This window comes from Carassius auratus, chromosome 15 (genome assembly GCF_003368295.1).
Source record: "Carassius auratus strain Wakin chromosome 15, ASM336829v1, whole genome shotgun sequence".
Taxonomy (NCBI): Eukaryota; Metazoa; Chordata; class Actinopteri; order Cypriniformes; family Cyprinidae; genus Carassius; species Carassius auratus.
The window spans coordinates 5,633,741-5,657,363 of NC_039257.1; the positions used below are offsets into that span (position 1 = coordinate 5,633,741).

At 36.3% G+C, this 23,623-nt stretch overlaps 4 protein-coding genes across 4 annotated transcripts; all 4 read right to left on the reverse strand.

The window, feature by feature from the left end:
• Window positions 1-382: 382 nt before the first annotated feature.
• On the reverse strand, window positions 383-1,369 carry LOC113115509 (olfactory receptor 1M1-like). The gene has a single exon (XM_026283099.1). The coding sequence runs from the start codon at window positions 1,361-1,363 to the stop codon at window positions 383-385; it is 981 nt and encodes a 326-aa protein (XP_026138884.1). The 5' UTR covers window positions 1,364-1,369.
• An 8,202-nt stretch (window positions 1,370-9,571) lies between these two features.
• Window positions 9,572-10,579, reverse strand: LOC113115510 (olfactory receptor 1M1-like). The gene has a single exon (XM_026283100.1). The coding sequence runs from the start codon at window positions 10,550-10,552 to the stop codon at window positions 9,572-9,574; it is 981 nt and encodes a 326-aa protein (XP_026138885.1). The 5' UTR covers window positions 10,553-10,579.
• Window positions 10,580-12,107: 1,528 nt separating this feature from the next.
• Window positions 12,108-13,085, reverse strand: LOC113115512 (olfactory receptor 1500-like). The gene has a single exon (XM_026283101.1). The coding sequence runs from the start codon at window positions 13,083-13,085 to the stop codon at window positions 12,108-12,110; it is 978 nt and encodes a 325-aa protein (XP_026138886.1).
• Window positions 13,086-21,015: 7,930 nt separating this feature from the next.
• Window positions 21,016-22,023, reverse strand: LOC113115513 (olfactory receptor 52E8-like). Its single transcript, XM_026283102.1, has one exon. It carries the CDS (start codon window positions 21,991-21,993, stop codon window positions 21,016-21,018), a length of 978 nt encoding a protein of 325 aa, XP_026138887.1. The 5' UTR covers window positions 21,994-22,023.
• Between the last annotated feature and the right edge of the window lie 1,600 nt (window positions 22,024-23,623).

Here is a 23,623-nt window from a genome sequence, read left to right on the forward strand (position 1 = left end):
ACAACTTGAGTTTAAGTTAAAATCTGAAAATAATAAAATAATGTTAATTTATTTAGAAAGTCAACTGTTTTTTCAGAATTTGTCCACTACTAACAGTAAAAGATTAAAATGTAATATAATGAAACAAATGAACATAGTAGTCATAATCTTTTCACAAATTACTTGTTAAAATATTCTGCCTTTTCGGTTGTTTTGTCTTAAGGTGAGTAAGAACACAAGCTGTACATTTACTTGCGACATCAGATGCATTCATAAATAAAGTACGGTAAATAAGTAGCATATCACTGCTGTTCATCAATTCAAATATTAAGTCCCAGTGGTGATGATGACACTTCATCTATGATATATATTACAAATGAAAAAGCACATACAATAACTGCAGTCATTTTGAAATGTTTTCTCTAATTGATGCAGATTTGTTGCTAAGCATTTTCCTTAATAAGTTTTTGATTTCAGCTGTGTTTAAAACATAAATAATAGGATTTAGCATTGGTGGAACAACATATGCCAGAGATGTACTGATGACCCTTGCATTGGGTGTGAGAGAAAGCAAGAGCTGGGCAAGGTATGTGAAGCATATGGGGAAGAAATATATTCCTACTAATAACAGGTGAGAAACACAGGTCTTCAGAGCTTTCAAACGTCTTTCCCAAGTTGTAATTTTGCTTAAAGCAAGAAAAATGCTCAGATATGACAGGAATATAATGATCATTGGTGCAATAAGGAATGAAGATGTGATGACAAATCCCACTGACTTATTAATGTTATAGTCATTACATGCCAATCTATACACTGGTCCATGATCACAAAAATAACTCTGTATCACAGTGGATTCACAGAATGAAATTCGAGTGATCAAAGACACCATCAAGGCCACCAAAGAAGAATTAAATGCCCATATTGCAGGGAAAACTAAAAACATAGTAGTATTGTTCACTATGACATGATATCTTAATGGCAAACAGATTGCAATGAAGCGATCATATGCCAGAACAACAAGAGTGACACTTTGCAAACTACTAAAGAAGAACACAAAAAACATGTTAGCCAAACAAGCATTGTAGGAGATGTACTGTGAGTCAAAGAGAAAAGTCTTCATCATGTTAGGAATCAGTGCATTAGTTTCACCAATATCAGCCAAGGCCAAGTTAAACACACCAATGTACTTTGGACTGTGCAGACTTCGTTCAAGAGTTATAAGGAGAATGACTATAGAGTTTGCAATCATAGTAATAAAATAAATAAGAAATAAGAATATATAGAAATAACTGCTGTTTGGTTTACCTGAAAGTCCAATGATGAAAAAGTATTGAGGACGGACAATGGAAATATTCTGGGATAAACTTGCATTTACAGAATTCATGGCAGCTTTTGTATTAGTTGTTTTTCACAAGCTGAAAATAGAAATTACCATGTAAAAAAGACACAAGAAAAATGTAGAGAATATTCAAAACAGTTATTCCACACTTTTAACAGCAATATTTAAATGCAAGAAATCTACAGTTGTATGCATTTGCTTACTAGATAACATTAAACATACAGACCTGTACAAACATACATAAAGCTTCAGCACTATAAAGCAAACTGACTGTGACAGCCCAAACACTTGTGCGCTGCTTTGAATTACTGCTTTTAAAATCCAATGCTCATCCTTATTCTCTCATGCTACAAAGATAATTGTCTGGCTGTCACTCAATCCAAAAATATCTTCTGATTCATCTCTTGAGGGCTTTCAGAAAACATGATGTAATCCTTGTATGTATGTTATAGTATAGTTGCTGCTACAGTCTTCAAAGATAAACTTTATGCTAGTTAATTATGTGCCCTGATAGCTACAGTGCAACATTGTCAAGTTTTTGATCTTAATGCTTTACACAAAACTATTCAACATGCACATACAAAAATTAAGCCATTAGTAGCAAATACAGACTACAGAGCAAAAGGTTCTATAGGCTTAAGAACCTTATGGTGACTGGGGAATGGGACATGATTGCGTAATTTATTTTTGTTGTGTCCACAGCATTAACTTGTGGGGACAACAACATGTTAAATATTGACATGATAATCATTGCCATGAATTAATTTTGTCCTTATGTAATTAATTAACATCCTTATGTCGTGGCCTCAAGATTCTATGTTGAAAAAAATATGGAAATAAATATGGAAAAACCTTATTGTGTGTGTAATTATTTGTGATAGATTAAAATATGTTGTTCCAGATCCAGATCAATCCTAGCCTCAAGTTAAAATCCTACATTTGAGGATGATTGCCACGTTTCACTCCTAGTGGTGGTCACATTAAACTTTTAAATTGGTCATGAAGCAGTCATTTTGATTAGAATTATAGACTGTGAAAAAAAAAATTATGAACAATGTGTGTCCACTTTCTTCCTTTATCGGAAAGTAAAGCCTAGCATCATAATATGGGTGCTGTCATCTTATGAAAATGAGATCATTTGGAGCCAATGTCTGCTAGTAGTGATTAATTTGGAGCCTGAGTCTACGAAGTAGTGATTATGATGTGGGGCCACGATATCAAAGTTCCTCCCAGACTCCCACAGACCCAATCGCAAGCTCACAATCATGACACCACACACCATTTTTATAGCATCATATAACTAACCCAAAAGAAAACTTATTAGAAAACCGAACACTGAGGTAAGCTCCACAATAATGTCATAACACATCACTGCATAAATGATGCACAGTGAGGATAATTTAAGTTTAGGCTATAGCTTATTCTTATTTATTTTTTTAAATGAAGTGTCTTTTAAAACCAGTCCATTATAACCTACAATTGGTTTTAGGCCTATAATTGAAATGTTAACACTGCAGTCAACAAATGAAAATTAAGAGCAGATTACCATGTACAGTTCAGCATCAGTGCATGTACAGCATCATTTAACAGTTTAATTAAATTGCTAAAATAAATATTTTATATTATTTTAATAAAAGTTGTGTTCCCCAACTTTATGTCTGTAGTGTTACAGCAATGGATACGAAAAGGTGGGATTATTTTGGACTACTTAAGTATAAAGTATTAGATTGCAATTAATTAAAAAGCCCCAAATTTTTTTACTGAACAAACCATATTAAACTAATTTTAAATACTAGCGATAAATGGTAGCTGTAAAAAAAAAAAAGAAAAAAAAAAGTGGGGTTTAATCTCTAAAAAAACATTTATCCTATTTGAAGGCAGTTAAATTGTCTTATTAAAATAAATCTAAACTTTATACTAATGCAAATGATCACAATAGAGACAAAATTCACACCAAAGCTGGTGTTTCTTTAGGAGGCAATTTCTGTGCATCCACTGTGTATGATTTGAGGGATTATTAAAGTTAAAAAACTTAAAGTTAAAGTAACACACACGTATGGAACTGGTAGACTAGACCAAACTGAACTAAAAGGACATTGCTTATAAAGACAGGCAAAACGAGGGAGCTAAGGAGACACACATGAGAACTAATCAATAATCAAGTAGAGACATGAGGCGTTTCTCAGTGTAAAGGATACTTCCTTGGCAGGACTGGTCCTTCCAGTCACTTCCTTCAGAGGCTAGGCGAGGCTCCTCTTTAGCATTCGGAGAAAACGTAAATGGAACAGGCTATCAAGTGTACGTAATTGCGTCATTACGTCAGTGAAAAGGTCCATTTGAATAATGCTGTGAATGGTACCGTTAAATTACCTTGGTCAACTTAACTAGTTATTTATAAATACCGCTGACACAAACAAGCTAACAATTGTTAAATGACAGGTCCGGTTCAGCTAGCCATTTGTACTTGTATAATTTACAATATCAATATGGTAGTAATTTGTACTGGCATTTAAACGTTAAACTTACTTATATTTACTACAGTTATAACAAATGTTTGGTAACGTAAATAAAAACCGTTAACGCTCCAACTCCGCTAAAGTTTGACATTTTTGAATTTTTGAACAAAGAAAAAAAATGGCACATACACTGCACTCAAGGCAGTTCAACTGGCACAAGAGAGTTTTATGCCCAAGATTTATACAATGTGTCAGTTGTAGCGTATATAAATCACCAGTGAGGCATCCACTCTTCCTCACTTCTCTCACTCTCAACTAGCCTGTTGTTATTTGTGGATTAACATCTATTGTCGTTTAGCGCTGTCCATGTCACTGGCCACCTGAACTGCAGGGTAGACCTGTAATCAATGCAAAGAGTGGTTCAGCGGGAGTGGAGACTCCACCCCCAGACTGTGGAAATGATCTAGAAATGTATTTGGATGAGCGGAGGAGCATGGAAATGATCTAGAAATGTATTTGGATGAACGGAGGACCTTTTTGCATCAGTGGAGAACACTTGTTGTCCCAGCCCACTCTTGGCAGAGAGTACACAAGTATGCTTTTTTCTCCAATGAACATCCTACATCAGGTACTGTGCAGAATCAGACAGAAGAACCAGTTTTGCTGGTTGTGATGAAATGGCCTACTCAGCCTGGTTCCTGGAATGTTTTTGAGCACTCCCTGGCGTAATCCTTTGAGGATGGATCTCCTCTCCTAGGCAAACAGTTCAATCTAGCACCCTGCTTGATCTCATTCATTCTGCCCTTTTTACAAGATTATGACCGCACTCACTCCACACTTATAGCTGCAAAGTAGCTGCAGTTTCAGCCTTCCAAAATGGTATTGAAAGGGAGTCAGTCAGCAAAAACCAAATCAGTGATTAAATTTCTCCATGGCACGAAGCAGCTTAACCCTCCATCTCCAAACCAGATTCCAAAAAAATTGGGACACTGTACAAATTGTGAATAAAATATTAATGCAATGATGTGGACTTTTGAAATTTCAATTTTGTATTCAGAATACAACATAGATGACATATCAAATGTTTAAACCGAGAAAATGTATCATTTTAAGGGAAAAATAAGTTGATTTTAAATTTCATGGCATTAACACATCTCAAAAAAGTCAAAAAAGTGAAAGTGACGTGACATTCAGCCAAGTATGGTAACCCATATTCAGAATTTGTGCTCTGGATTTAACCCATCCAAAGTGCACACACACACTGTGAACATTAACCCAGAGCAGTGGGCAGCCATTTATGCTGCGGTACCCGGGGAGCAGTTGGGGATTCCGTGCCTTGCTCAAGGGCACCTAAGTTGTGGTATTGAAGGTGGAGAGAGAACCGTACATTCACTCCCCCAACCTACAATTCCTGCCAGCCCAAGACTCGAACTCACAACCTTTCGATTGCAAGTCTGACTATTTAACCATTAGGCCATGACTTCCTAAAGTTGGGACAAGGCCATGTTTACCACTGAGTGGCATCCCCTCTTCTTTTTATAACAGTCTGCAAACATCTGGGGACTGAGGAGACTCAAGTTGCTCAAGTTTAGGAATAGGAATGTTGTCCCATTCTTGTTTAATACAGGCTTCTATTTGCTCAACTGTCTTAGGTCTTTATTGCATCTTCCTGTTTATGATGCGCCAAATGTTTTCTATGGGTGAATGATCTGGACTGCAGGCTGGCCATATCAGTGCCCGGATCCTTCTTCTATGCAGCCAGTATGTGGTCTGGCATTGTCATGTTGGAAAGATGTGTAAGCTGCCCATGCCACATGCACTCATGCAACCCCATACCATCAGAGATGCAGGTTTCTGAACTGAGCGCTGATAACAACTTGGATTGTCCTTATCCTCTTTAGTCCGGATGACATGGCGTCCCAGTTTTCCAAAAAGAACTTCAAATTTTGATTAGTCTGATCAAAGAAACCGTTTTCCACTTTGCCACATGTCCATTTTAAATGAGCCTTGGCCCAGAGAAAACACCTGCGTTTCTGGATCATGTTTAGATATGGCTTCTTTTTTTACCTATAGAGTTTTAGCCGGCAATGGCAGATGGCACAATGGATTGTGTTCACCGACAATGTTTTCTGTAAGTATTCCTGAGCCCATGTTGTGATTTCCATTACAGTAGCATTCCTGTATGTGATGCAGTGCCATCTAAGGGCCCAAAGATCACAGGCATCCAGTATGGACTTGAACACTTTGTTGGCATTAATGGAAGTGCATTAGAATGGTTTAAATCGTACTTAATTGTTCTTACTGCTAAATTCTGAAAAAACAAAGGTGTTAATTATAGGACCTAAAAACTCTGCTTGTAATGACCTAGAACACTGTCTAAGACTTGATGGTTGCTCTGTCAATTCTTCGTCATCTGTTAGGAATCTAGGTGTGCTATTTGATCGCAATCTTTCCTTAGAAAGCCACGTTTCTAGCATTTGTAAAACTGCATTTTTCCATCTAAAAAATAAACAATGTCAAATGCAGAAATGTTAATCCATGCATTTATGACCTCAAAGTTAGATTATTGTAATGATTAATTGGGTGGTTGTTCTGTACGCTTAGTAAACAAACTACAGCTAGTCCAAAATGCAGCAGCAAGAGTTCTTACTAGAACAAGGAAGTATGACCATATTAGCCCGGTCCTGTCAACACTGCACTGGCTCCCTATCAAACATCGTATAGATTTTAAAATATTGCTTTTTATTACTTATAAAGCCCTGAATGGTTTAGCACCTCAGTATTTGAATGAGCTCTTTTTACATTATAATCCTCTACGTCCGCTACGTTCTCAAAACTCAGGCAATTTGTTAATACCTAGAATATCAAAATCAACTGCGGGCGGCAGTTCCTTTTCCTATTTGTCGCCTAAACTCTGGAATTACCTACCTAACATTGTTCGGGAGGCAGACAAACTCTTGTAGTTTAAATCTAGATTTAAGACCCATCTCTTTAACCTGGCATACACATAACATACTAATATGCTTTTAATATCCAAATCCGTTAAAGGATTTTTAGGCTGTATTAATTAGGTAAACCGGAACTGGGAACACTTCTCATAACACCCGATGTACTTGCTACATCATTAGAAGAATGGCATCTACGCTAATATTAGTCTGTTTCTCTCTTATTCCAAGGTCACCGTAGCCACCAGATCCAGTCAGATCAGAGGGTCACTGCTGTCACCCGGATCCAGTACGTATCCAGACCAGATGGATCAACACCTAGAAAGGACCTCTACTGCCCTGAAAGACAGCGGAGACCAGGACAACTAGAGCCCCAGATACATATCCCCTGTAAAGACCTTGTCTCAGAGGACCACCAGGACAAGACCACAGGAAACAGATGATTCTTCTTCACAATCTGACTTTGCTGCAGCATGGAATTGAACTACTGGTTTCGTCTGGTCAGAGGAGAACTGGCCTCCCAACTGAGCCTGGTTTCTCCCAAGGTTTTTTTCTCCATTCTGTCACCGATGGAGTTTCGATTCCTTGCCGCTGTCGCCTCTGGCTTGCTTAGTTGGGGTCACTTCATCTACAGTGATATCGTTGACTTGATTGAAAAAAGTCAAATTTTGAAACATGACATCTTCAAGCTACTCGCCTTCACCTTTACCAGTGAATATGTTCATATTAATTTTGTTCATAGTACATTTTGAGTTGTATATACACATTATTTGAATTAAATTAATTTGACAGACAGCATTCTGTCAACATCATTGGTCAACATCAGACAGCTGATGTTGACCAAGCTAGCGCCAACCAACGTAACCAGAGCTGCCAACTCTCAAGCATTCACCATGAGACACACGCAATTGACTCTTTTCACACGCTTTCACGCCACACATCAATTTTCTCACCCACGAAGCAAAGAGGACACAGAGACCAACAGACTAGACAGAGCAGGTTAGTTATGATATAAAAAAATGGGTAAATTATAGCTAGCTAATTATCAAACACAGCTACAGTTAGCCATCGATAACATTAGCACATTTATCGAACAGCCTTCGATACATTTCTATGTCATAACTTCCCGAAAAAAATACGCAAACATATAAAACAAACTTATAGCGAAATACTAACAGCATCTTACTTACCAATCCAAAAGAAATGTTGCAAGTTCGGAGCTGAGCCTCATTTCTTTCAAGTCCATCAGTTGTCTCCTGTGATGGAAAGCAGTGCCGATGTTTACTCTGGTTCGGCTCCTTTTCTTATCGGATTTGATTTGGGATTCCGAGCGCAGTTGTTTCCCTGTAGCGGGTGGTGGTGGTAGGGGACTCTTGCCAAGGGCTTCAGCCATCCTTTCGCTCTCTTCCCTGAACTGAAATTAAGTAGTGGGCTGTACTTTCCACACGATTGACATCAGGTTCAAGTACGCCCACAAGCCGTGCGAGTTATTTGTGTATTGCAGGTTGGCTGGTGGTTATGTTGCCCACATACCGCCTCCCATGGCCAAAACTGGTATTACGACACCTGTCGGGCAGTGGCTAGTAATGCTAATGCTAATTAAGGTTGATATCTCTACAGCACTATAACTTGAAATTTTTTAATGACATCATCGCCCTTATTTCTTCTCATTCTTTTGATGCGTGTAGGTAATTTTTTTATTATTTTTACCTCAATTTTTACACATGACACCTTTAACTGAACAGAGATGAAATCACTGAATTCAATGATGCCCTGCCTTTAACTATCATTTTGCATTATTGACACACTATTTTCCTAATGAATGTTGTTCAGTTGCTTTGACGCAATGTATTTTGTTTAAAGCACTATACTGTATAAATAAAGGTGACTTGACTATGGTTTTCCAGCCTTAACCCTTACACAAGGAACGAGATTGTTCCATATTCTCAGAATTTTTGGATGATATTATGCACTGTAGATAATGATAACTTCAAACTCTTTGCAATTTTACTCTGAGAAACTCCTTTCTGATATTGCTTCACTATTTTTCACCGCAGCATTGGGGGAATTGGTGATCCTCTGCCCATCTTGATTTCTGAGAGACACTGACACACTGAGAGACTCTTTTTATACCCAATCATGTTGCCAATTGTCCTAATAAGTTGCAAATTGGTCCTCCAGCTGTTCCTTGTATGTACATTTAACTTTTCCGGCCTTTCCTCCAAAATGAGCCAATATTTGCCATGACATTTCAAAATGTCTCACTTTCAACATTTGATATGTTACTTGTGCTGGGGATACACATGCTCTCTCAGTCAGTGAATCCTGCTTGAGCTATACCAAGTACGTGCCCAAAGTGCTTTCAACGTTATTCAGAAGTAAAAAGTGATCACCCTCCTAGCTTTCCCCTTGAGCAAGCCTGTGAAATATGTCTGATGACCCTTGAATTGGGTATGCTATAAAGCAATAATAAGGTAAGGTATGTAAAGAATATAGGAGGGAAATATATTGCTACCAACAACAGGTTAGAAACACAGGTCTTTACAGCTTTTATTGTGTCCTTCTGAAGTTATTATTTAACTTACAATTAAACAAAAAGCCCAAATATAGGCCTATGAAGTTGTATACAGAAACTTGGTTCAGATGAATAAAACAACAAACGTCAGCAGAGGCATTAGAACACAAAGAGCCATATCAGCAGATGTAAGACCAACATGCATTAAAATGGACTCCTGGATTACAAATTCAAATATATATTATCAAATAATAATACAATAAGATTTTACTTAATCGTTAATTGCTTTTACTAATTGAATTAAACTGCTATCTGTTAATAAAAACAATAATTACAATCATTTTGAAATGTTGTCTCCAGATGGTGTGGATCTGTTTTTAAGCATTTTTCGCATTATATCTTTGATTTCAGCTGTGTTTAAGACATAAATAATAGGATTTAACATTGGTGGAACAGCATATGCCAGAGACGTACTGATGACCCTTGCATTGGGAGCAAGAGAAAGCATGAATGCAGCAATGTATGCACAGGATATGGGAAGGAAATATATCCCTACTACCAACAGATGAGAAACACAGGTCTTCAGTGCTTTTAAACGGCTTTCCCAAGTTGTAATTTTGTTTAAAGCAAGAAAAATGCCTAGATAGGACAGGATTATAATGGTCAATGGTATTACAAGGTATAATGTTGTGATGAAGGTTCCCATAAACCTATTAACGCTATTGTCATTACATGCCAACCTATACACTGGTCCGTGATCACAAAAATAACTCTGTATCACAGTGGATTCACAGAATGAAAGTCGGGTGATCAAAGACACCATCAAGGCCACAACAGAAGAATTAAATGCCCATTTTGCTGAGAGAACTAAAGTCATATTGGTATTGTTTACAAGAGCATGGTATCTTAATGGCAAACAAATTGCAATGAAACGATCATATGCCAGAACCACAAGAGTGAAACTTTGCATAGTACTGAAGAGGAACACAAAAAACATGTTAGCCAAACAAGCATTGTAGGAGATGTACTGTGAGTCAAAGAGAAAAGTCTTCATCATGTTAGGAATCAGTGCATTAGTTTCACCAATATCAGCCAAAGCCAAGTTAAACACACCAATGTACTTTGGACTATGCAGACTTCGTTCAAGAGCAATAATGAGAAGCACTATAGAGTTCCCAATTATAGTAATAAAATATGTAATAAATAAGAAAATATAGTAATAACTACTATATGGTACACCTGAAAGTCCAATGATGAAAAAGTAATTGGGGTGAACAATGGTGATATTCTGAGAAAAACTTGCATTTAAAGAATTCATTGCAGCTTTGTTTTTGATGTTTTGAACGAGCTGGAAATAGAAATTACCACAAAGACATAGGCAAAATATGAAACTGACATTGTCATTACACACTTTTAACAGATATTTTCAGATACTGGAAAAATACCTTTATACAATTTTCACATAGTCACAGATTAATGAATGTTTTAAAAGTTTTTAAAGGTTTAGAGTCAGAGAAAACAATGAATCTGATTTTTTTCTGAGCTGCTTTGAATTGAATTACTCAACTGTGTGTCCTTCTCTCTCGCTGAGCATTGTCTGATTGTCTGTGTCAATGAATTTCAATATATCTTCTGATTCGTCTCTTGAGAGCCTTCAGACAAACACAGTGATGTAATACTTGTATGTTGTAGTAAATGTTGGGGCCACTATAGAAGTTTGGACAGACTTATTTTACCAGAACGTAAACTATCTGTAATACAGCTGCTTATTTTTTCTCATTTGTGGATCATCATATTACAGCAATTCAATGATTAATGGGATTAATGTTAGTATATTATGTGATGCTGATAACTGTAAGGCAATACTAGAAAGCTTACCATGATATTCAGTTTTACACAAAATTAAACAAAATAGGATACCCTTACTAAAATGTAGCCACTAGATGGAAGTGAAAGACTAGAGTGAATAGCATTTATGCAGCTGAGATTATGAGGTTAAAACCCATCATTGTGACATTTTTGTCATTAAATATAATTAACATAAAATAGTCATTGTTTTCTAATATTGTTTTCAATGCAAATATGAAGGTACATTATCATTATTACGTTTGACTTCAAGCTGCAGGCCTTTATTTATAATTAGCCTATGTAATTTGACCAGTCTAGGCCCTTACTGAAATTGCCTGAGCCTGAAAAGTAAACAACAAAGAATCTGTTTTACTCCATGTTGATTGATTGATTTGTTGGTTGGTTGGTGGATTTATGTATAGAAACAGGAAAACAGCTTCATACATAATAAAATGAGCCATATAAGCAAACCTGAGACAAAAATTCCCACATCCAAAAAGACACCTAAATTTCACATTCAAAAAAAGAAATATATTTGGAAAACTTATTTTCTGTATATAGTCCAGAATTTTATCAAACGGTTTTGTAAAGATAAGCAAAAAACATTTAACATGACAGTACAAATTTGGAGTAACATGAAATAAGTCAACAGTAATGATTGCTCAAAAAAAGTCAAATTGCTGCTGACTTTTTTCTGTTTGTTTTGTCTTGTAGTCTGTAACTGAGAATACAAGCATTACAACAGAGTCATTTGAAACCAATTTAATTAATAAATAAAAAAACAAAATCGCATAGCACTGCTGTACAGTTGCATATATTTTATGCCCATATTTCAATCAGAATTGAAGGAAATACAAAGAAAATTAGTTATGGGAATGTACTTTCAAAAGGTTGTCTGAAAAGATTTTGTTCATTGACATAATTTCTGTACATTCATATAGATCTCTGTGAGACCTGAAAACGCTCAATCTTCACATGGGTAATTTAATTCCCAATGATTAAAGAAAAATAATAATAAAAATACATTATTTTGAAGTTCTATCCATTGGCACAGATCTGTTTCTAATGGCTTTTCGAATTATGTCTTTAATTTCAGCTGTGTTTAAAACATAAATTATAGGATTTAACATAGCTGGGACAGCATAAGCCAGAGATGTACTGATGACCCTTGAATTGGGTGTGCTATAAAGCAATAATGAAGTAAGGTATGTAAAGAATATTGGGAGGAAATATATTGCTACCAACAACAGGTGAGAAACACAGGTTTTTACAGCTTTTATGCGTCCTTCCCAAGTTCTTATTTTCCTCACAACAAAAAAAATGCCCAAATATGATAGGCCTATTACGAGCATTGGTGCTATAAGGTATAAAGTTGTATACAGATATCCCATAATCTTATTAATGTAATTATCACTACATGCCAATCTATACACTGGTCCATGATCACAAAAATAACTCAGTATCACATTGGACTTACAGAATGAAATGTGGGTGATCAAAGACACCATTGAGGCGACAATAACAGAATTAAACACCCATATTGCTGAGAAAACAAAACACATATTGCTATTGTTCACAATAACATGGTATCTTAATGGCAAACAAATTGCAATTAAACGATCATATGCCAGAACAACAAGAGTGAGACTTTGCATAGAACTGAAGAGGAACACAAAAAACATGTTTGCCAAACAAGCATTGTAGGAGATGTACCGTGAGTCAAACAGCAAAGTCTTCATCATGTTAGGAATCAGTGCATTAGTTTCACCAATATCAGCCAAGGCCAAGTTAAACACACCAATGTACTTCGGACTGTGCAGATTCCGGTCAAGAGCAATAATGAAAAGGACTATAGAGTTCCCAATTACAGTAATAACATAAATCATAAATAAGAATACATAATAATAATTGCTGTAAGGTATACCTGAAAGTCCAAGGATGAAAAAGTATTCAGGATGAACAATGGAAATATTCTGAGAAAAACTTGCATTTAAAGAACTCATGGTGTTTTGCACAAAATACAAATTTCCACAAAGATATAATAAGTTTAGGGAAATCACAGAATTGTCATTTCACACTTTTAAAAAGTATTTTCAAATGCTCAAAATATACCTAAATACATTGTTTGCATAACATCTGAGTCACCTGTATATAGAAAGATAAAGCTTTAGTAACTCAGTAACTACCTTCAATTACTCAGCAGTCAACAACTGTCTCTGTTCTCTCATGCAGCAAAGATCACTGTGTATCTGCATTACTGATCCAAATATATCTTCTGATTCATCTCTTGAGAGCTGTCAGAAAACAGTGATGTAATTCTGCAGTACATGTTTTGGCCAGTAATTCGTATGGATGTCTGTAAAATATCTACTTTGTTAGTTTATGTTTAATTCATAATGCTTTCCGTAAACAGACAGAGTATATCACAGTAATGTCAGTACTGTAATATAATACATTATATAATTAGTTAACGTCAGGTAAGCAGACATAATGAATGTGGCAACATTTATAAGTTGAGAATGAGCATAATGATAATGTTAATATAAGGATATTATTTTTACATGATCCAAAGTTGCTGTTATCTGAGGTTTTCTCAAGTGTTAACATCATCTGAAATCTTTACAAAAGCAATCCAAAGTGGAGCTGGTTTAAAAAGTAATAGGCTGCACACCAATATGAACACGGTTGCGCTTCACTCACCCCAAGTTTGAATCCAGAGGCCAAAGAAGTGTAGTCCCAGAGGCGAGGACAGGTCAAAGACAGGACAAGGGAGCCCACTGGAGTAGGTGGACTAACGTGCCACAACAGAGAGGAGGGAGTTAGGAGCCATGGTGGATCCACTTGGTCACAGGGACTTGGCGGAGTCTGGGACTCAAAGGCTTGAGGCTGGATACGAGGATAAGTGATCCCCTAGCATGGCACTGACAGGGGAACAACCTCCATGGTCATTACATGACAGCTGGATGATTCATTGCAGACAGACAGTTAAAAAAATGACCTCCTGTAACAGGAGAGGCAGAGAGTTTAGAATGAGATGGGAGAACAAATGTATCCATAATTCCCTCTGAATTTAGCCTTTGCTCACCTTCAGTGGTTGTGTAGTGGGGAGGTGCTTTCCTCCATGCACCCACACTCCACTGCGACATCCTCAGCGGCAGGCTCCATTTCCGGCTCTTACACCTGGTCAGACATAACGTGAGGCTCCGGCTCCGGGGCGATCTTCAGCTCTGTCACTACTCTATTTGGCGATGGCTCCTCAGTCATGGCAGGCTTTGGCTCTCCATCTGCGGTGTGCTCTGGCCAGAGCATGTGAGCGAAGCGGAGTGGTAAACTAATTCCCGCTCAGTTTCAGCTCCGACATAAATTTTTCTAGTAGTCCTAATTGTTTACTGTTTGTACCGAAATTTTTGGAAAATGCTTGGAAAACTGATAAATAGCAATTCTTACATACTTTTCTTATATTATTTTGCATTAATTAAAATGATTAAATGTATTAATCTAATCCCTGCAAAAATACCAAAAATTAAAAAACTGAAAAATGTACAGTATTTGATTTTCGTTCACTTTATTTCCGTGAAAATACCTGCCGTTGTTGTACAATCAAACACTCATGCACTTAAAGAACGCTTGGATTATGAACTGGGTTGAGCGAGCGGCACTGAGTGTATTGAGCGAGCAGAATCTTCAGAAAGGCACTCTTTGCTCTTAAGGAAATATTACCACTCTGCTCCCGCTCCGCTCACATGCTCTGGCTTTGGCTGATGCGCCGCACAGAGGGGTGATGTTTGGCTGGGCTCTGGGTCTGGCTGCGAGATGTCTGCAAGGTGTGGCTGGACATTAATATTGCAGTCAACACCCACTTTGTCCACTGTGAGTGTGGATCCACTGACCCACAGCGCAAATCCATTGTAATCCTTCAGGGTCCAGCATGGATCTCCTCAGGGCATAACGAAGCAAATATTGTCATTCAAACACACCAGAGCCCCTCCATCAAGCAGACATCATCACACTTTGCAGATGTAGATGAACATGCACAAAGATAAAGGTAAAAGTTTAATATTCTTTAATATAATCCACACAAGGAGGGCATGAAACACGCATATACATTGACGATACCTGACGAACTAATACAAAACAGACAGGAACTTAATTAGACCAGATAATTAACAAGATACTCTAAACCTTAACCTTACAGTAATGACGAACTCAATGTGACAACCTCATGTAAGGCTGGTTCACACCAAGGACAGAGTTTCATCAAATACATTTACTTGAATGTACACACTTAATGACAGTGAAAGAGAAAGACGAAACATTTCTTCAGCAGTTTTAAATGTGCTTCCTAAATTGTAATTTTGATTAAAGTGAGAAAAATGTCAATATATGACTGGACTTTAAAGATCAATGGTTCAAAAATGTATGGGACTACGCTGAGATTTTCCATTGCCATTGGATTGCCATTGCATGCCAATTTGTACACTGGCCATTGAACACAATAATAACTGTTTTGTTGGAAGCACTGAAGGTCCATACTACTAAAAACACTGAACACATGATATTATTATTTACTGTATAGTATAGGCTACTTTGTAATGGTGGATTGTAAGTTAAAAAGTGCATTTTGATTGTATGTTGATTTGTGCACATGTATCTATTGTGCATATTTTTGGATACTTGGCATGTCTAGATGATTAGATTAGATTAGACTAAACTTTATTGTCATAGCACATTTAAGGTACAAGGCAATGAAATCCATTTAGGATCTAAGTGCTATGGATATAATTTACAGATTTTTAAATACTATCAGCATGAAATACAGATAGATGTTCTATGAACATACTATACAGATGGATTATATAATAAGTGTATGTACACTATAAGCCGAAACTATGAACTTATGATGAACATCATTTACAAATATAGGTATATGATGTAGAATATACTGTATATAAGTGATAGATTAAGCTGTACAAAACACTAGTGCAATGGAGATTTTAAAAAAAGTGCACAAAAAATATTACAGAATGCAAATGGATCATTTCAGTATCCTGGATGTAAATACAGTACTGCAAGTAATAATCAGTGTAACAGTTCTTTTTTTAAACCAAAATATACCTAAATACATTTGTTGCATAACATCTGAGTCACCTGTATATAGAAAGATAAAGCTTTAGTAACTCAGTAACTACCTTCAATTACTCAGCAGTCAACAACTGTCTCTGTTCTCTGATGCAGCAAAGATCACTGTGTATCTGCATTACTGATCCAAATATATCTTCTGATTCATCTCTTGAGAGCTGTCAGAAAACAGTGATGTAATTCTGCAGTACATGTTTTGGCCAGTAGTTCGTATGGATGTCTGTAAAATATCTACTTTGTTAGTTTATGTTTAATTCATAATGCTTTCCGTAAACAGACAGAGTATATCACAGTAATGTCAGTACTGTAATATAATACATTATATAATTAGTTAACGTCAGGTAAGCAGACATAATGAATGTGGCAACATTTATAAGTTGAGAATGAGCATAATGATGATGTTAATATAAGGATATTATTTTTACATGATCCAAAGTTGCTGTTATCTGAGGTTTTCTCAAGTGTTAACATCATCTGAAATCTTTACAAAAGCAATCCAAAGTGGAGCTGGTTTAAAAAGTAATAGGCTACTGCACACCAATATGAACACGGTTGCGCTTCACTCACCCCAAGTTTGAATCCAGAGGCCAAAGAAGTGTAGTCCCAGAGGCGAGGACAGGTCAAAGACAGGACAAGGGAGCCCACTGGAGTAGGTGGACTAACGTGCCACAACAGAGAGGAGGGAGTTAGGAGCCATGGTGGATCCACTTGGTCACAGGGACTTGGCGGAGTCTGGGACTCAAAGGCTTGAGGCTGGATACGAGGATAAGTGATCCCCTAGCATGGCACTGACAGGGGAACAACCTCCATGGTCATTACATGACAGCTGGATAATTCATTGCAGACAGACAGTTAAAAAAATGACCTCCTGTAACAGCAGAGGCAGAGAGTTTAGAATGAGATGGGAGAAGAACGGATATGTCCACAAATGTATCCATAATTCCCTCTGAATTTAGCCTTTGCTCACCTTCAGTGGTTGTGTAGTGGGGAGGTGCTTTCCTCCATGCACCCACACTCCACTGCGACATCCTCAGCGGCAGGCTCCATTTCCGGCTCTTACACCTGGTCAGACATAACGTGAGGCTCCGGCTCCGGGGCGATCTTCAGCTCTGTCACTACTCTATTTGGCGATGGCTCCTCAGTCATGGCAGGCTTTGGCTCTCCATCTGCGGTGTGCTCTGGCCAGAGCATGTGAGCGAAGCGGAGTGGTAAACTAATTCCCGCTCAGTTTCAGCTCCGACATAAATTTTTCTAGTAGTCCTAATTGTTTACTGTTTGTACCGAAATTTTTGGAAAATGCTTGGAAAACTGATAAATAGCAATTCTTACATACTTTTCTTATATTATTTTGCATTAATTAAAATGATTAAATGTATTAATCTAATCCCTGCAAAAATACCAAAAATTAAAAAACTGAAAAATGTACAGTATTTGATTTTCGTTCACTTTATTTCCGTGAAAATACCTGCCGTTGTTGTACAATCAAACACTCATGCACTTAAAGAACGCTTGGATTATGAACTGGGTTGACCGAGCGGCACTGAGTGTATTGAGCGAGCAGAATCTTCAGAAAGGCACTCTTTGCTCTTAAGGAAATATTACCACTCTGCTCCCGCTCCGCTCACATGCTCTGGCTTTGGCTGATGCGCCGCACAGAGGGGTGATGTTTGGCTGGGCTCTGGGTCTGGCTGCGAGATGTCTGCAAGGTGTGGCTGGACATTAATATTGCAGTCAACACCCACTTTGTCCACTGTGAGTGTGGATCCACTGACCCACAGCGCAAATCCATTGTAATCCTTCAGGGTCCAGCATGGATCTCCTCAGGGCATAACGAAGCAAATATTGTCATTCAAACACACCAGAGCCCCTCCATCAAGCAGACATCATCACACTTTGCAGATGTAGATGAACATGCACAAAGATAAAGGTAAAAGTTTAATATTCTTTAATATAATCCACACAAGGAGGGCATGAAACACGCATATACATTGACGATACCTGACGAACTAATACAAAACAGACAGGAACTTAATTAGACCAGATAATTAACAAGATACTCTAAACCTTAACCTTACAGTAATGACGAACTCAATGTGACAACCTCATGTAAGGCTGGTTCACACCAAGGACAGAGTTTCATCAAATACATTTACTTGAATGTACACACTTAATGACAGTGAAAGAGAAAGACGAAACATTTCTTCAGCAGTTTTAAATGTGCTTCCTAAATTGTAATTTTGATTAAAGTGAGAAAAATGTCAATATATGACTGGACTTTAAAGATCAATGGTTCAAAAATGTATGGGACTACGCTGAAATTTTCCATTGCCATTGGATTGCCATTGCATGCCAATTTGTACACTGGCCATTGAACACAATAATAACTGTTTTGTTGGAAGCACTGAAGGTCCATACTACTAAAAACACTGAACACATGATATTATTATTTACTGTATAGTATAGGCTACTTTGTAATGGTGGATTGTAAGTTAAAAAGTGCATTTTGATTGTATGTTGATTTGTGCACATGTATCTATTGTGCATATTTTTGGATACTTGGCATGTCTAGATGATTAGATTAGATTAGACTAAACTTTATTGTCATAGCACATTTAAGGTACAAGGCAATGAAATCCATTTAGGATCTAAGTGCTATGGATATAATTTACAGATTTTTAAATACTATCAGCATGAAATACAGATAGATGTTCTATGAACATACTATACAGATGGATTATATAATAAGTGTATGTACACTATAAGCCGAAACTATGAACTTATGATGAACATCATTTACAAATATAGGTATATGATGTAGAATATACTGTATATAAGTGATAGATTAAGCTGTACAAAACACTAGTGCAATGGAGATTTTAAAAAAAGTGCACAAAAAATATTACAGAATGCAAATGGATCATTTCAGTATCCTGGATGTAAATACAGTACTGCAAGTAATAATCAGTGTAACAGTTCTTTTTTTAAACCAGGTGTGCCGGTAATGAGAGAAGATTTGGGATAATGCCAAATAATACACCAATATACTTTAGAATGTGCAATGAACAATGACATCTCCTGAAATTGTCAACATTTAACAACCATTTTCAAAAGTTGAAAATATACCTTTATTTAAACTTTCAGCAAATATTTGAATCCCAGACCTGTATACAGTTTTAGACAATAACAGTGACTGTCTAAACACTTGTGAGCTGCTTTGAGTGAAATTACTTGACTGCAAATGCTCACCTTTATTCTTTAATGTCATATAGATCATTGACATCTGTGTTTTGTAATACAAATATATCCTTTTCGTCTCTTGAGAGATTGCAGAAAACAAAATGTTGTAATACTTGTATGTTGAAGTAAATGTTCTGACCACCATTTTAGTTTTTGTGTGTTTTGATAGACATCTTGTTCATTAGTCTAAAATCAGGCCACACAATTCATTTTTTTATGTTATCAATATAATACAGTGACTCAGGAGCATATTTAATGTTAAGCCTTATGTTAAGTGACAGTTACAACTGCAGTACAGCATTTTTAGTGTGTCCATGCATTGTAGACACTGTATATCCTTACTGCTTATTGCACAGATGCTCTGGTCAGATGCTAACTGCATTTCGTTGCCTTGCACCTTACATGTGCAATGACAATGAAGTTGAATCTAATCTAATCTGTTCTAACAGTGAGTGGTGGAAATGGCTGGGATCCACTGATTTACACAAATGTTAATTGTAAATCTACATTGAAATCAAAGCAACAATTTACATTTGACAATGATGTTCTTATCTTTTCTACAACCAAAAGTATTGGAAGTATGGAAATGGAAGTATTTCAAGCCACTTAATATCAGCTCTTCCATCTTCTAAGCTAGTTTGCTGCAAAAACAACAAAACGGTTGTAATAATCTATTTTATGGATGATAAAGACATTACCACTGAAATATTATTAGTAGTTGGTTACACTACTCGAGATGGTAGGCTAATATTATTATTGTGACGTGTTTGCCCAACACTGATAACGACTTCACTATACTGTACCTTATTCTATAGTTATGCTTTACTGGAAACAGGCTAAATATTTATTTGTACATTATAGACTATTTTTGAGTATTTGTGGATTGTAAGCAAAGAAAAAGAGTAATTTCAGATTCTTCTGTGTGAAATTCCTCAAGTTTTCATAAATGAATTGATATCTTGGATCATGTTCAGTTTTTATTCTATATTGTAAAGTGAAGACAGAGATAGCAAAACAAAAATGCCATGTGCGACACTGCAACAGAGAGACAGTAAAAGAGCCTTCCCAGCGTATATCTCAGATCACCATGCTCATGTGAAAATGTACCACTGGATTGCATGTTCAAACAGGAATACATTCTAAAACAATCTTATTTGAATTATGTAACAAACATAACAATTAACAGCATTTCGGTGGATGAAACTTGAAATGGTAACATGAAATATGCACATATTTCATCGTAGTAATGACTGCTCACACAAAGTAATTCAAGTTGCTCGTGCAATTTGCTTGTTCTTGTTTGTTTTGTCTTTGGGTTAGTAATTAAGAATGCATACAGTACAATACAGGCACATGAAATAAGATGTAATAGATAGAAAAATACAATAATAAATAAGAGCATTTATACGGTTATACACGGTGGAACAGCCTTATTGTATATAACCCAGTATATATAGTTAAAATGCAACCCAGATTTCTTCTTAATCCATAGATTTGCTATTTTTTATGTATTTTAAAATTTATTTTACACCAAAATTTAATTAATAAAGAAAATAGTTAGTTTGAAACACTCTCAATTTGTGCTGATCTCTTTTTAAGGTATTTTTTAATTAAGTCTTTGATTTCAGATGTATTTAAAACATAAATAATGGGATTTAGCATTGGTGGAACAGCATATGCCAGAGATGTGCTAATGACCCTTGCATTGGGAGTAAGAGAAACGATGAATGCAGTTATGTATATGCAGATTATGGGGAGAAAAAATGATCCCACTAACAACAAGTGAGAAACACAGGTCTTCAGTGCTTTTAAACGTCTTTCCCAAGTTGTTATTTTACTTAATGCAAGAAAAATTCCCAGATATGAAAGCACTATAACGAGCAATGGTGCTACAACATATAAAGCTGTGCAGAGTTTAGCCATGAAATTATTAATGCTAACATCATTACATGCCAACCTATACACTGGTCCATGATCACAATAATAACTAGCTACAGCGTTGGATTTACAGAATGAAAGTCTCGTGATCGAAGACACCGCAAAGGCAATCACACCACCATTAATTACCCATAATCCTACAAACACTACAGTCATGACAGTATTATTCACTATGGCGTGATATCTTAATGGCAAACAAATTGCAATGAAGCGATCATAAGCCAGAACAACAAGAGTGAGGCTCTGCATAGTACTAAAGAAGTGAACAAAAAACATGTTTGCCAAACAAGCATTATAGGAGATGTACTGTGAGTCAAAAACAAAAATCTTCATCATGTTAGGAATCAGTGCGTTAGTTTCACCAAAGTCAGCCAAGGCCAAGTAAAACACACCAATGTACTTTGGACTGTGCAGGTTCCGGTCAACAGCTATAATAAAAAGGACTACAGAGTTCTCAATTACAGCAAAGATATAAATGAAAAATAAGAAAATATAGTAATAAGTGCTGTATGGTATACCTGAAAGTCCAATGATGAAAAAGTATTCAGGATAAACAATGGAGTTATTTTCAGAAAAGCTTTGACTTACAGAACTCATGGCAGCTTTGCGTTTGGTGTTTTGTCCAAGCTGCAAATAGAAATGACCACAAAAACATAAGAAATACATTTGTATAAATACAATGAATACACAACACTGTCTATTACCTATAGCATAAATTCATAACATCAAATAAACCCACAAAGTCAGAGTAAAAAATGACTGTGACTTCATTGTCTGTGACCTACTTTGAATTAAACTGTAAATACAAAGACCTATTATGCTGTCCTACTGCACATTTACTCTATACACTGGATATCCTTGTCATTGAATTCAAATATATATATATATTCAAAAATCTCCTGAGATCATTCTGACTGACAGTTGTAACACTGACACTGATGTAACACTTGCAAGCTGTTATTCATTTTCTGGACAATACAGTAGCTTGTAGGGTCAGTTGAACTGTGAAAACGATGTCTTCCTTTGGACATCCAACACATAAATATATGTATATATATATACTTTAGCAACAAGAAACATTAAACAAAAAACATTCAGGGACCACCATAAAACATGTTTTGTAAGGGAAAAAACATTTTTGATTTGAGTGGTACAATCTAAAGTCTTGTTCAAGTCCAAAATATTATTTGATATGACCGAATAATATTGAGCACATCAGCAACAGAAGGCTTAGGTCCACTAGTCAAATTTGTTTCATTCATATACAGATGGGTTATGTAAAAGTGTATTTGCACTATAGGCAGAACACTATGAACACATGAACATCATTTACACTAGTGCAATGGACAGTAAAGTGCATAGAAAATATTTCAGTGTGCAACAGACAGCAGTGCAAGTTATAACAAGTTTACTGTTTCTTGCTCGTTTATAAATAAATCAGAAGTTGTGTATATTACAAATTGAGTTTGCATGCAGTCTTTCAGGTGTCATAGTTGTTGGTACATGTCTCCTGTGTACAAACACATAATTAGTGATCTATTTTAATTGCTTAAATTAAACATAAACAGACACTATTTCAACTGAACAGAGATGACATCAATGAATTCAATGATGAACTGCCTTTAACTATCATTTTGCATTATTGAGACACTGTTTTCCAAATGAATGTTGTTCAGTGCTTTGGCGCAATGTATTTTGTTTAAAGCACTATATAAATAAAGGTGATTGATTGATTGATTGAATTGCTGCTAATTAACAGGTGAAGTTTGGCAGAATATAAAACATTTAACTTTTGATCAAAGATGATGCAACTATTGCTTAACATTTCAAAACAAATACAAAAAACTTTCTACACTGAACTTTTTTTTCAGACTTTACTTTGCAAATGGCAATAAAAATGTCATGAAATACAAAAATATTACCATGGATGGCATATACTGTGACGATTTGCGACCAGTGAAAACACAAGGAGAGCGAGAGATCCAATCGCAGATGTTTATTGTATAGGGTAACCCAAACCTTGGTCAAACATAAGCCAGGGTAAAAACCAATACAGCAATCCAAAACAAACAAAATAAACAAACAAGGAAGGGAACACGAAAGGGAAGGAATGGGAACTCGGAGGACGAGAAAATGAGGAAAGAACTCGGAATACGAGAAAGCTGGTATACGAATGGTAAGGACTCCTTACAAACAACAGGGAAAGACTGGTATTTATAAGGAGGCT

What these genes read in the sequence shown, in the direction of transcription:
- LOC113115512 (XM_026283101.1), bottom strand. Translation starts at nt 13,085, where the DNA reads ATGAGTTCTTTAAATGCAAGTTTTTCTCAGAATATTTCCATTGTTCAT.
- LOC113115510 (XM_026283100.1), bottom strand. Translation starts at nt 10,552, where the DNA reads ATGAATTCTTTAAATGCAAGTTTTTCTCAGAATATCACCATTGTTCAC.
- LOC113115509 (XM_026283099.1), bottom strand. Translation starts at nt 1,363, where the DNA reads ATGAATTCTGTAAATGCAAGTTTATCCCAGAATATTTCCATTGTCCGT.
- LOC113115513 (XM_026283102.1), bottom strand. Translation starts at nt 21,993, where the DNA reads ATGAGTTCTGTAAGTCAAAGCTTTTCTGAAAATAACTCCATTGTTTAT.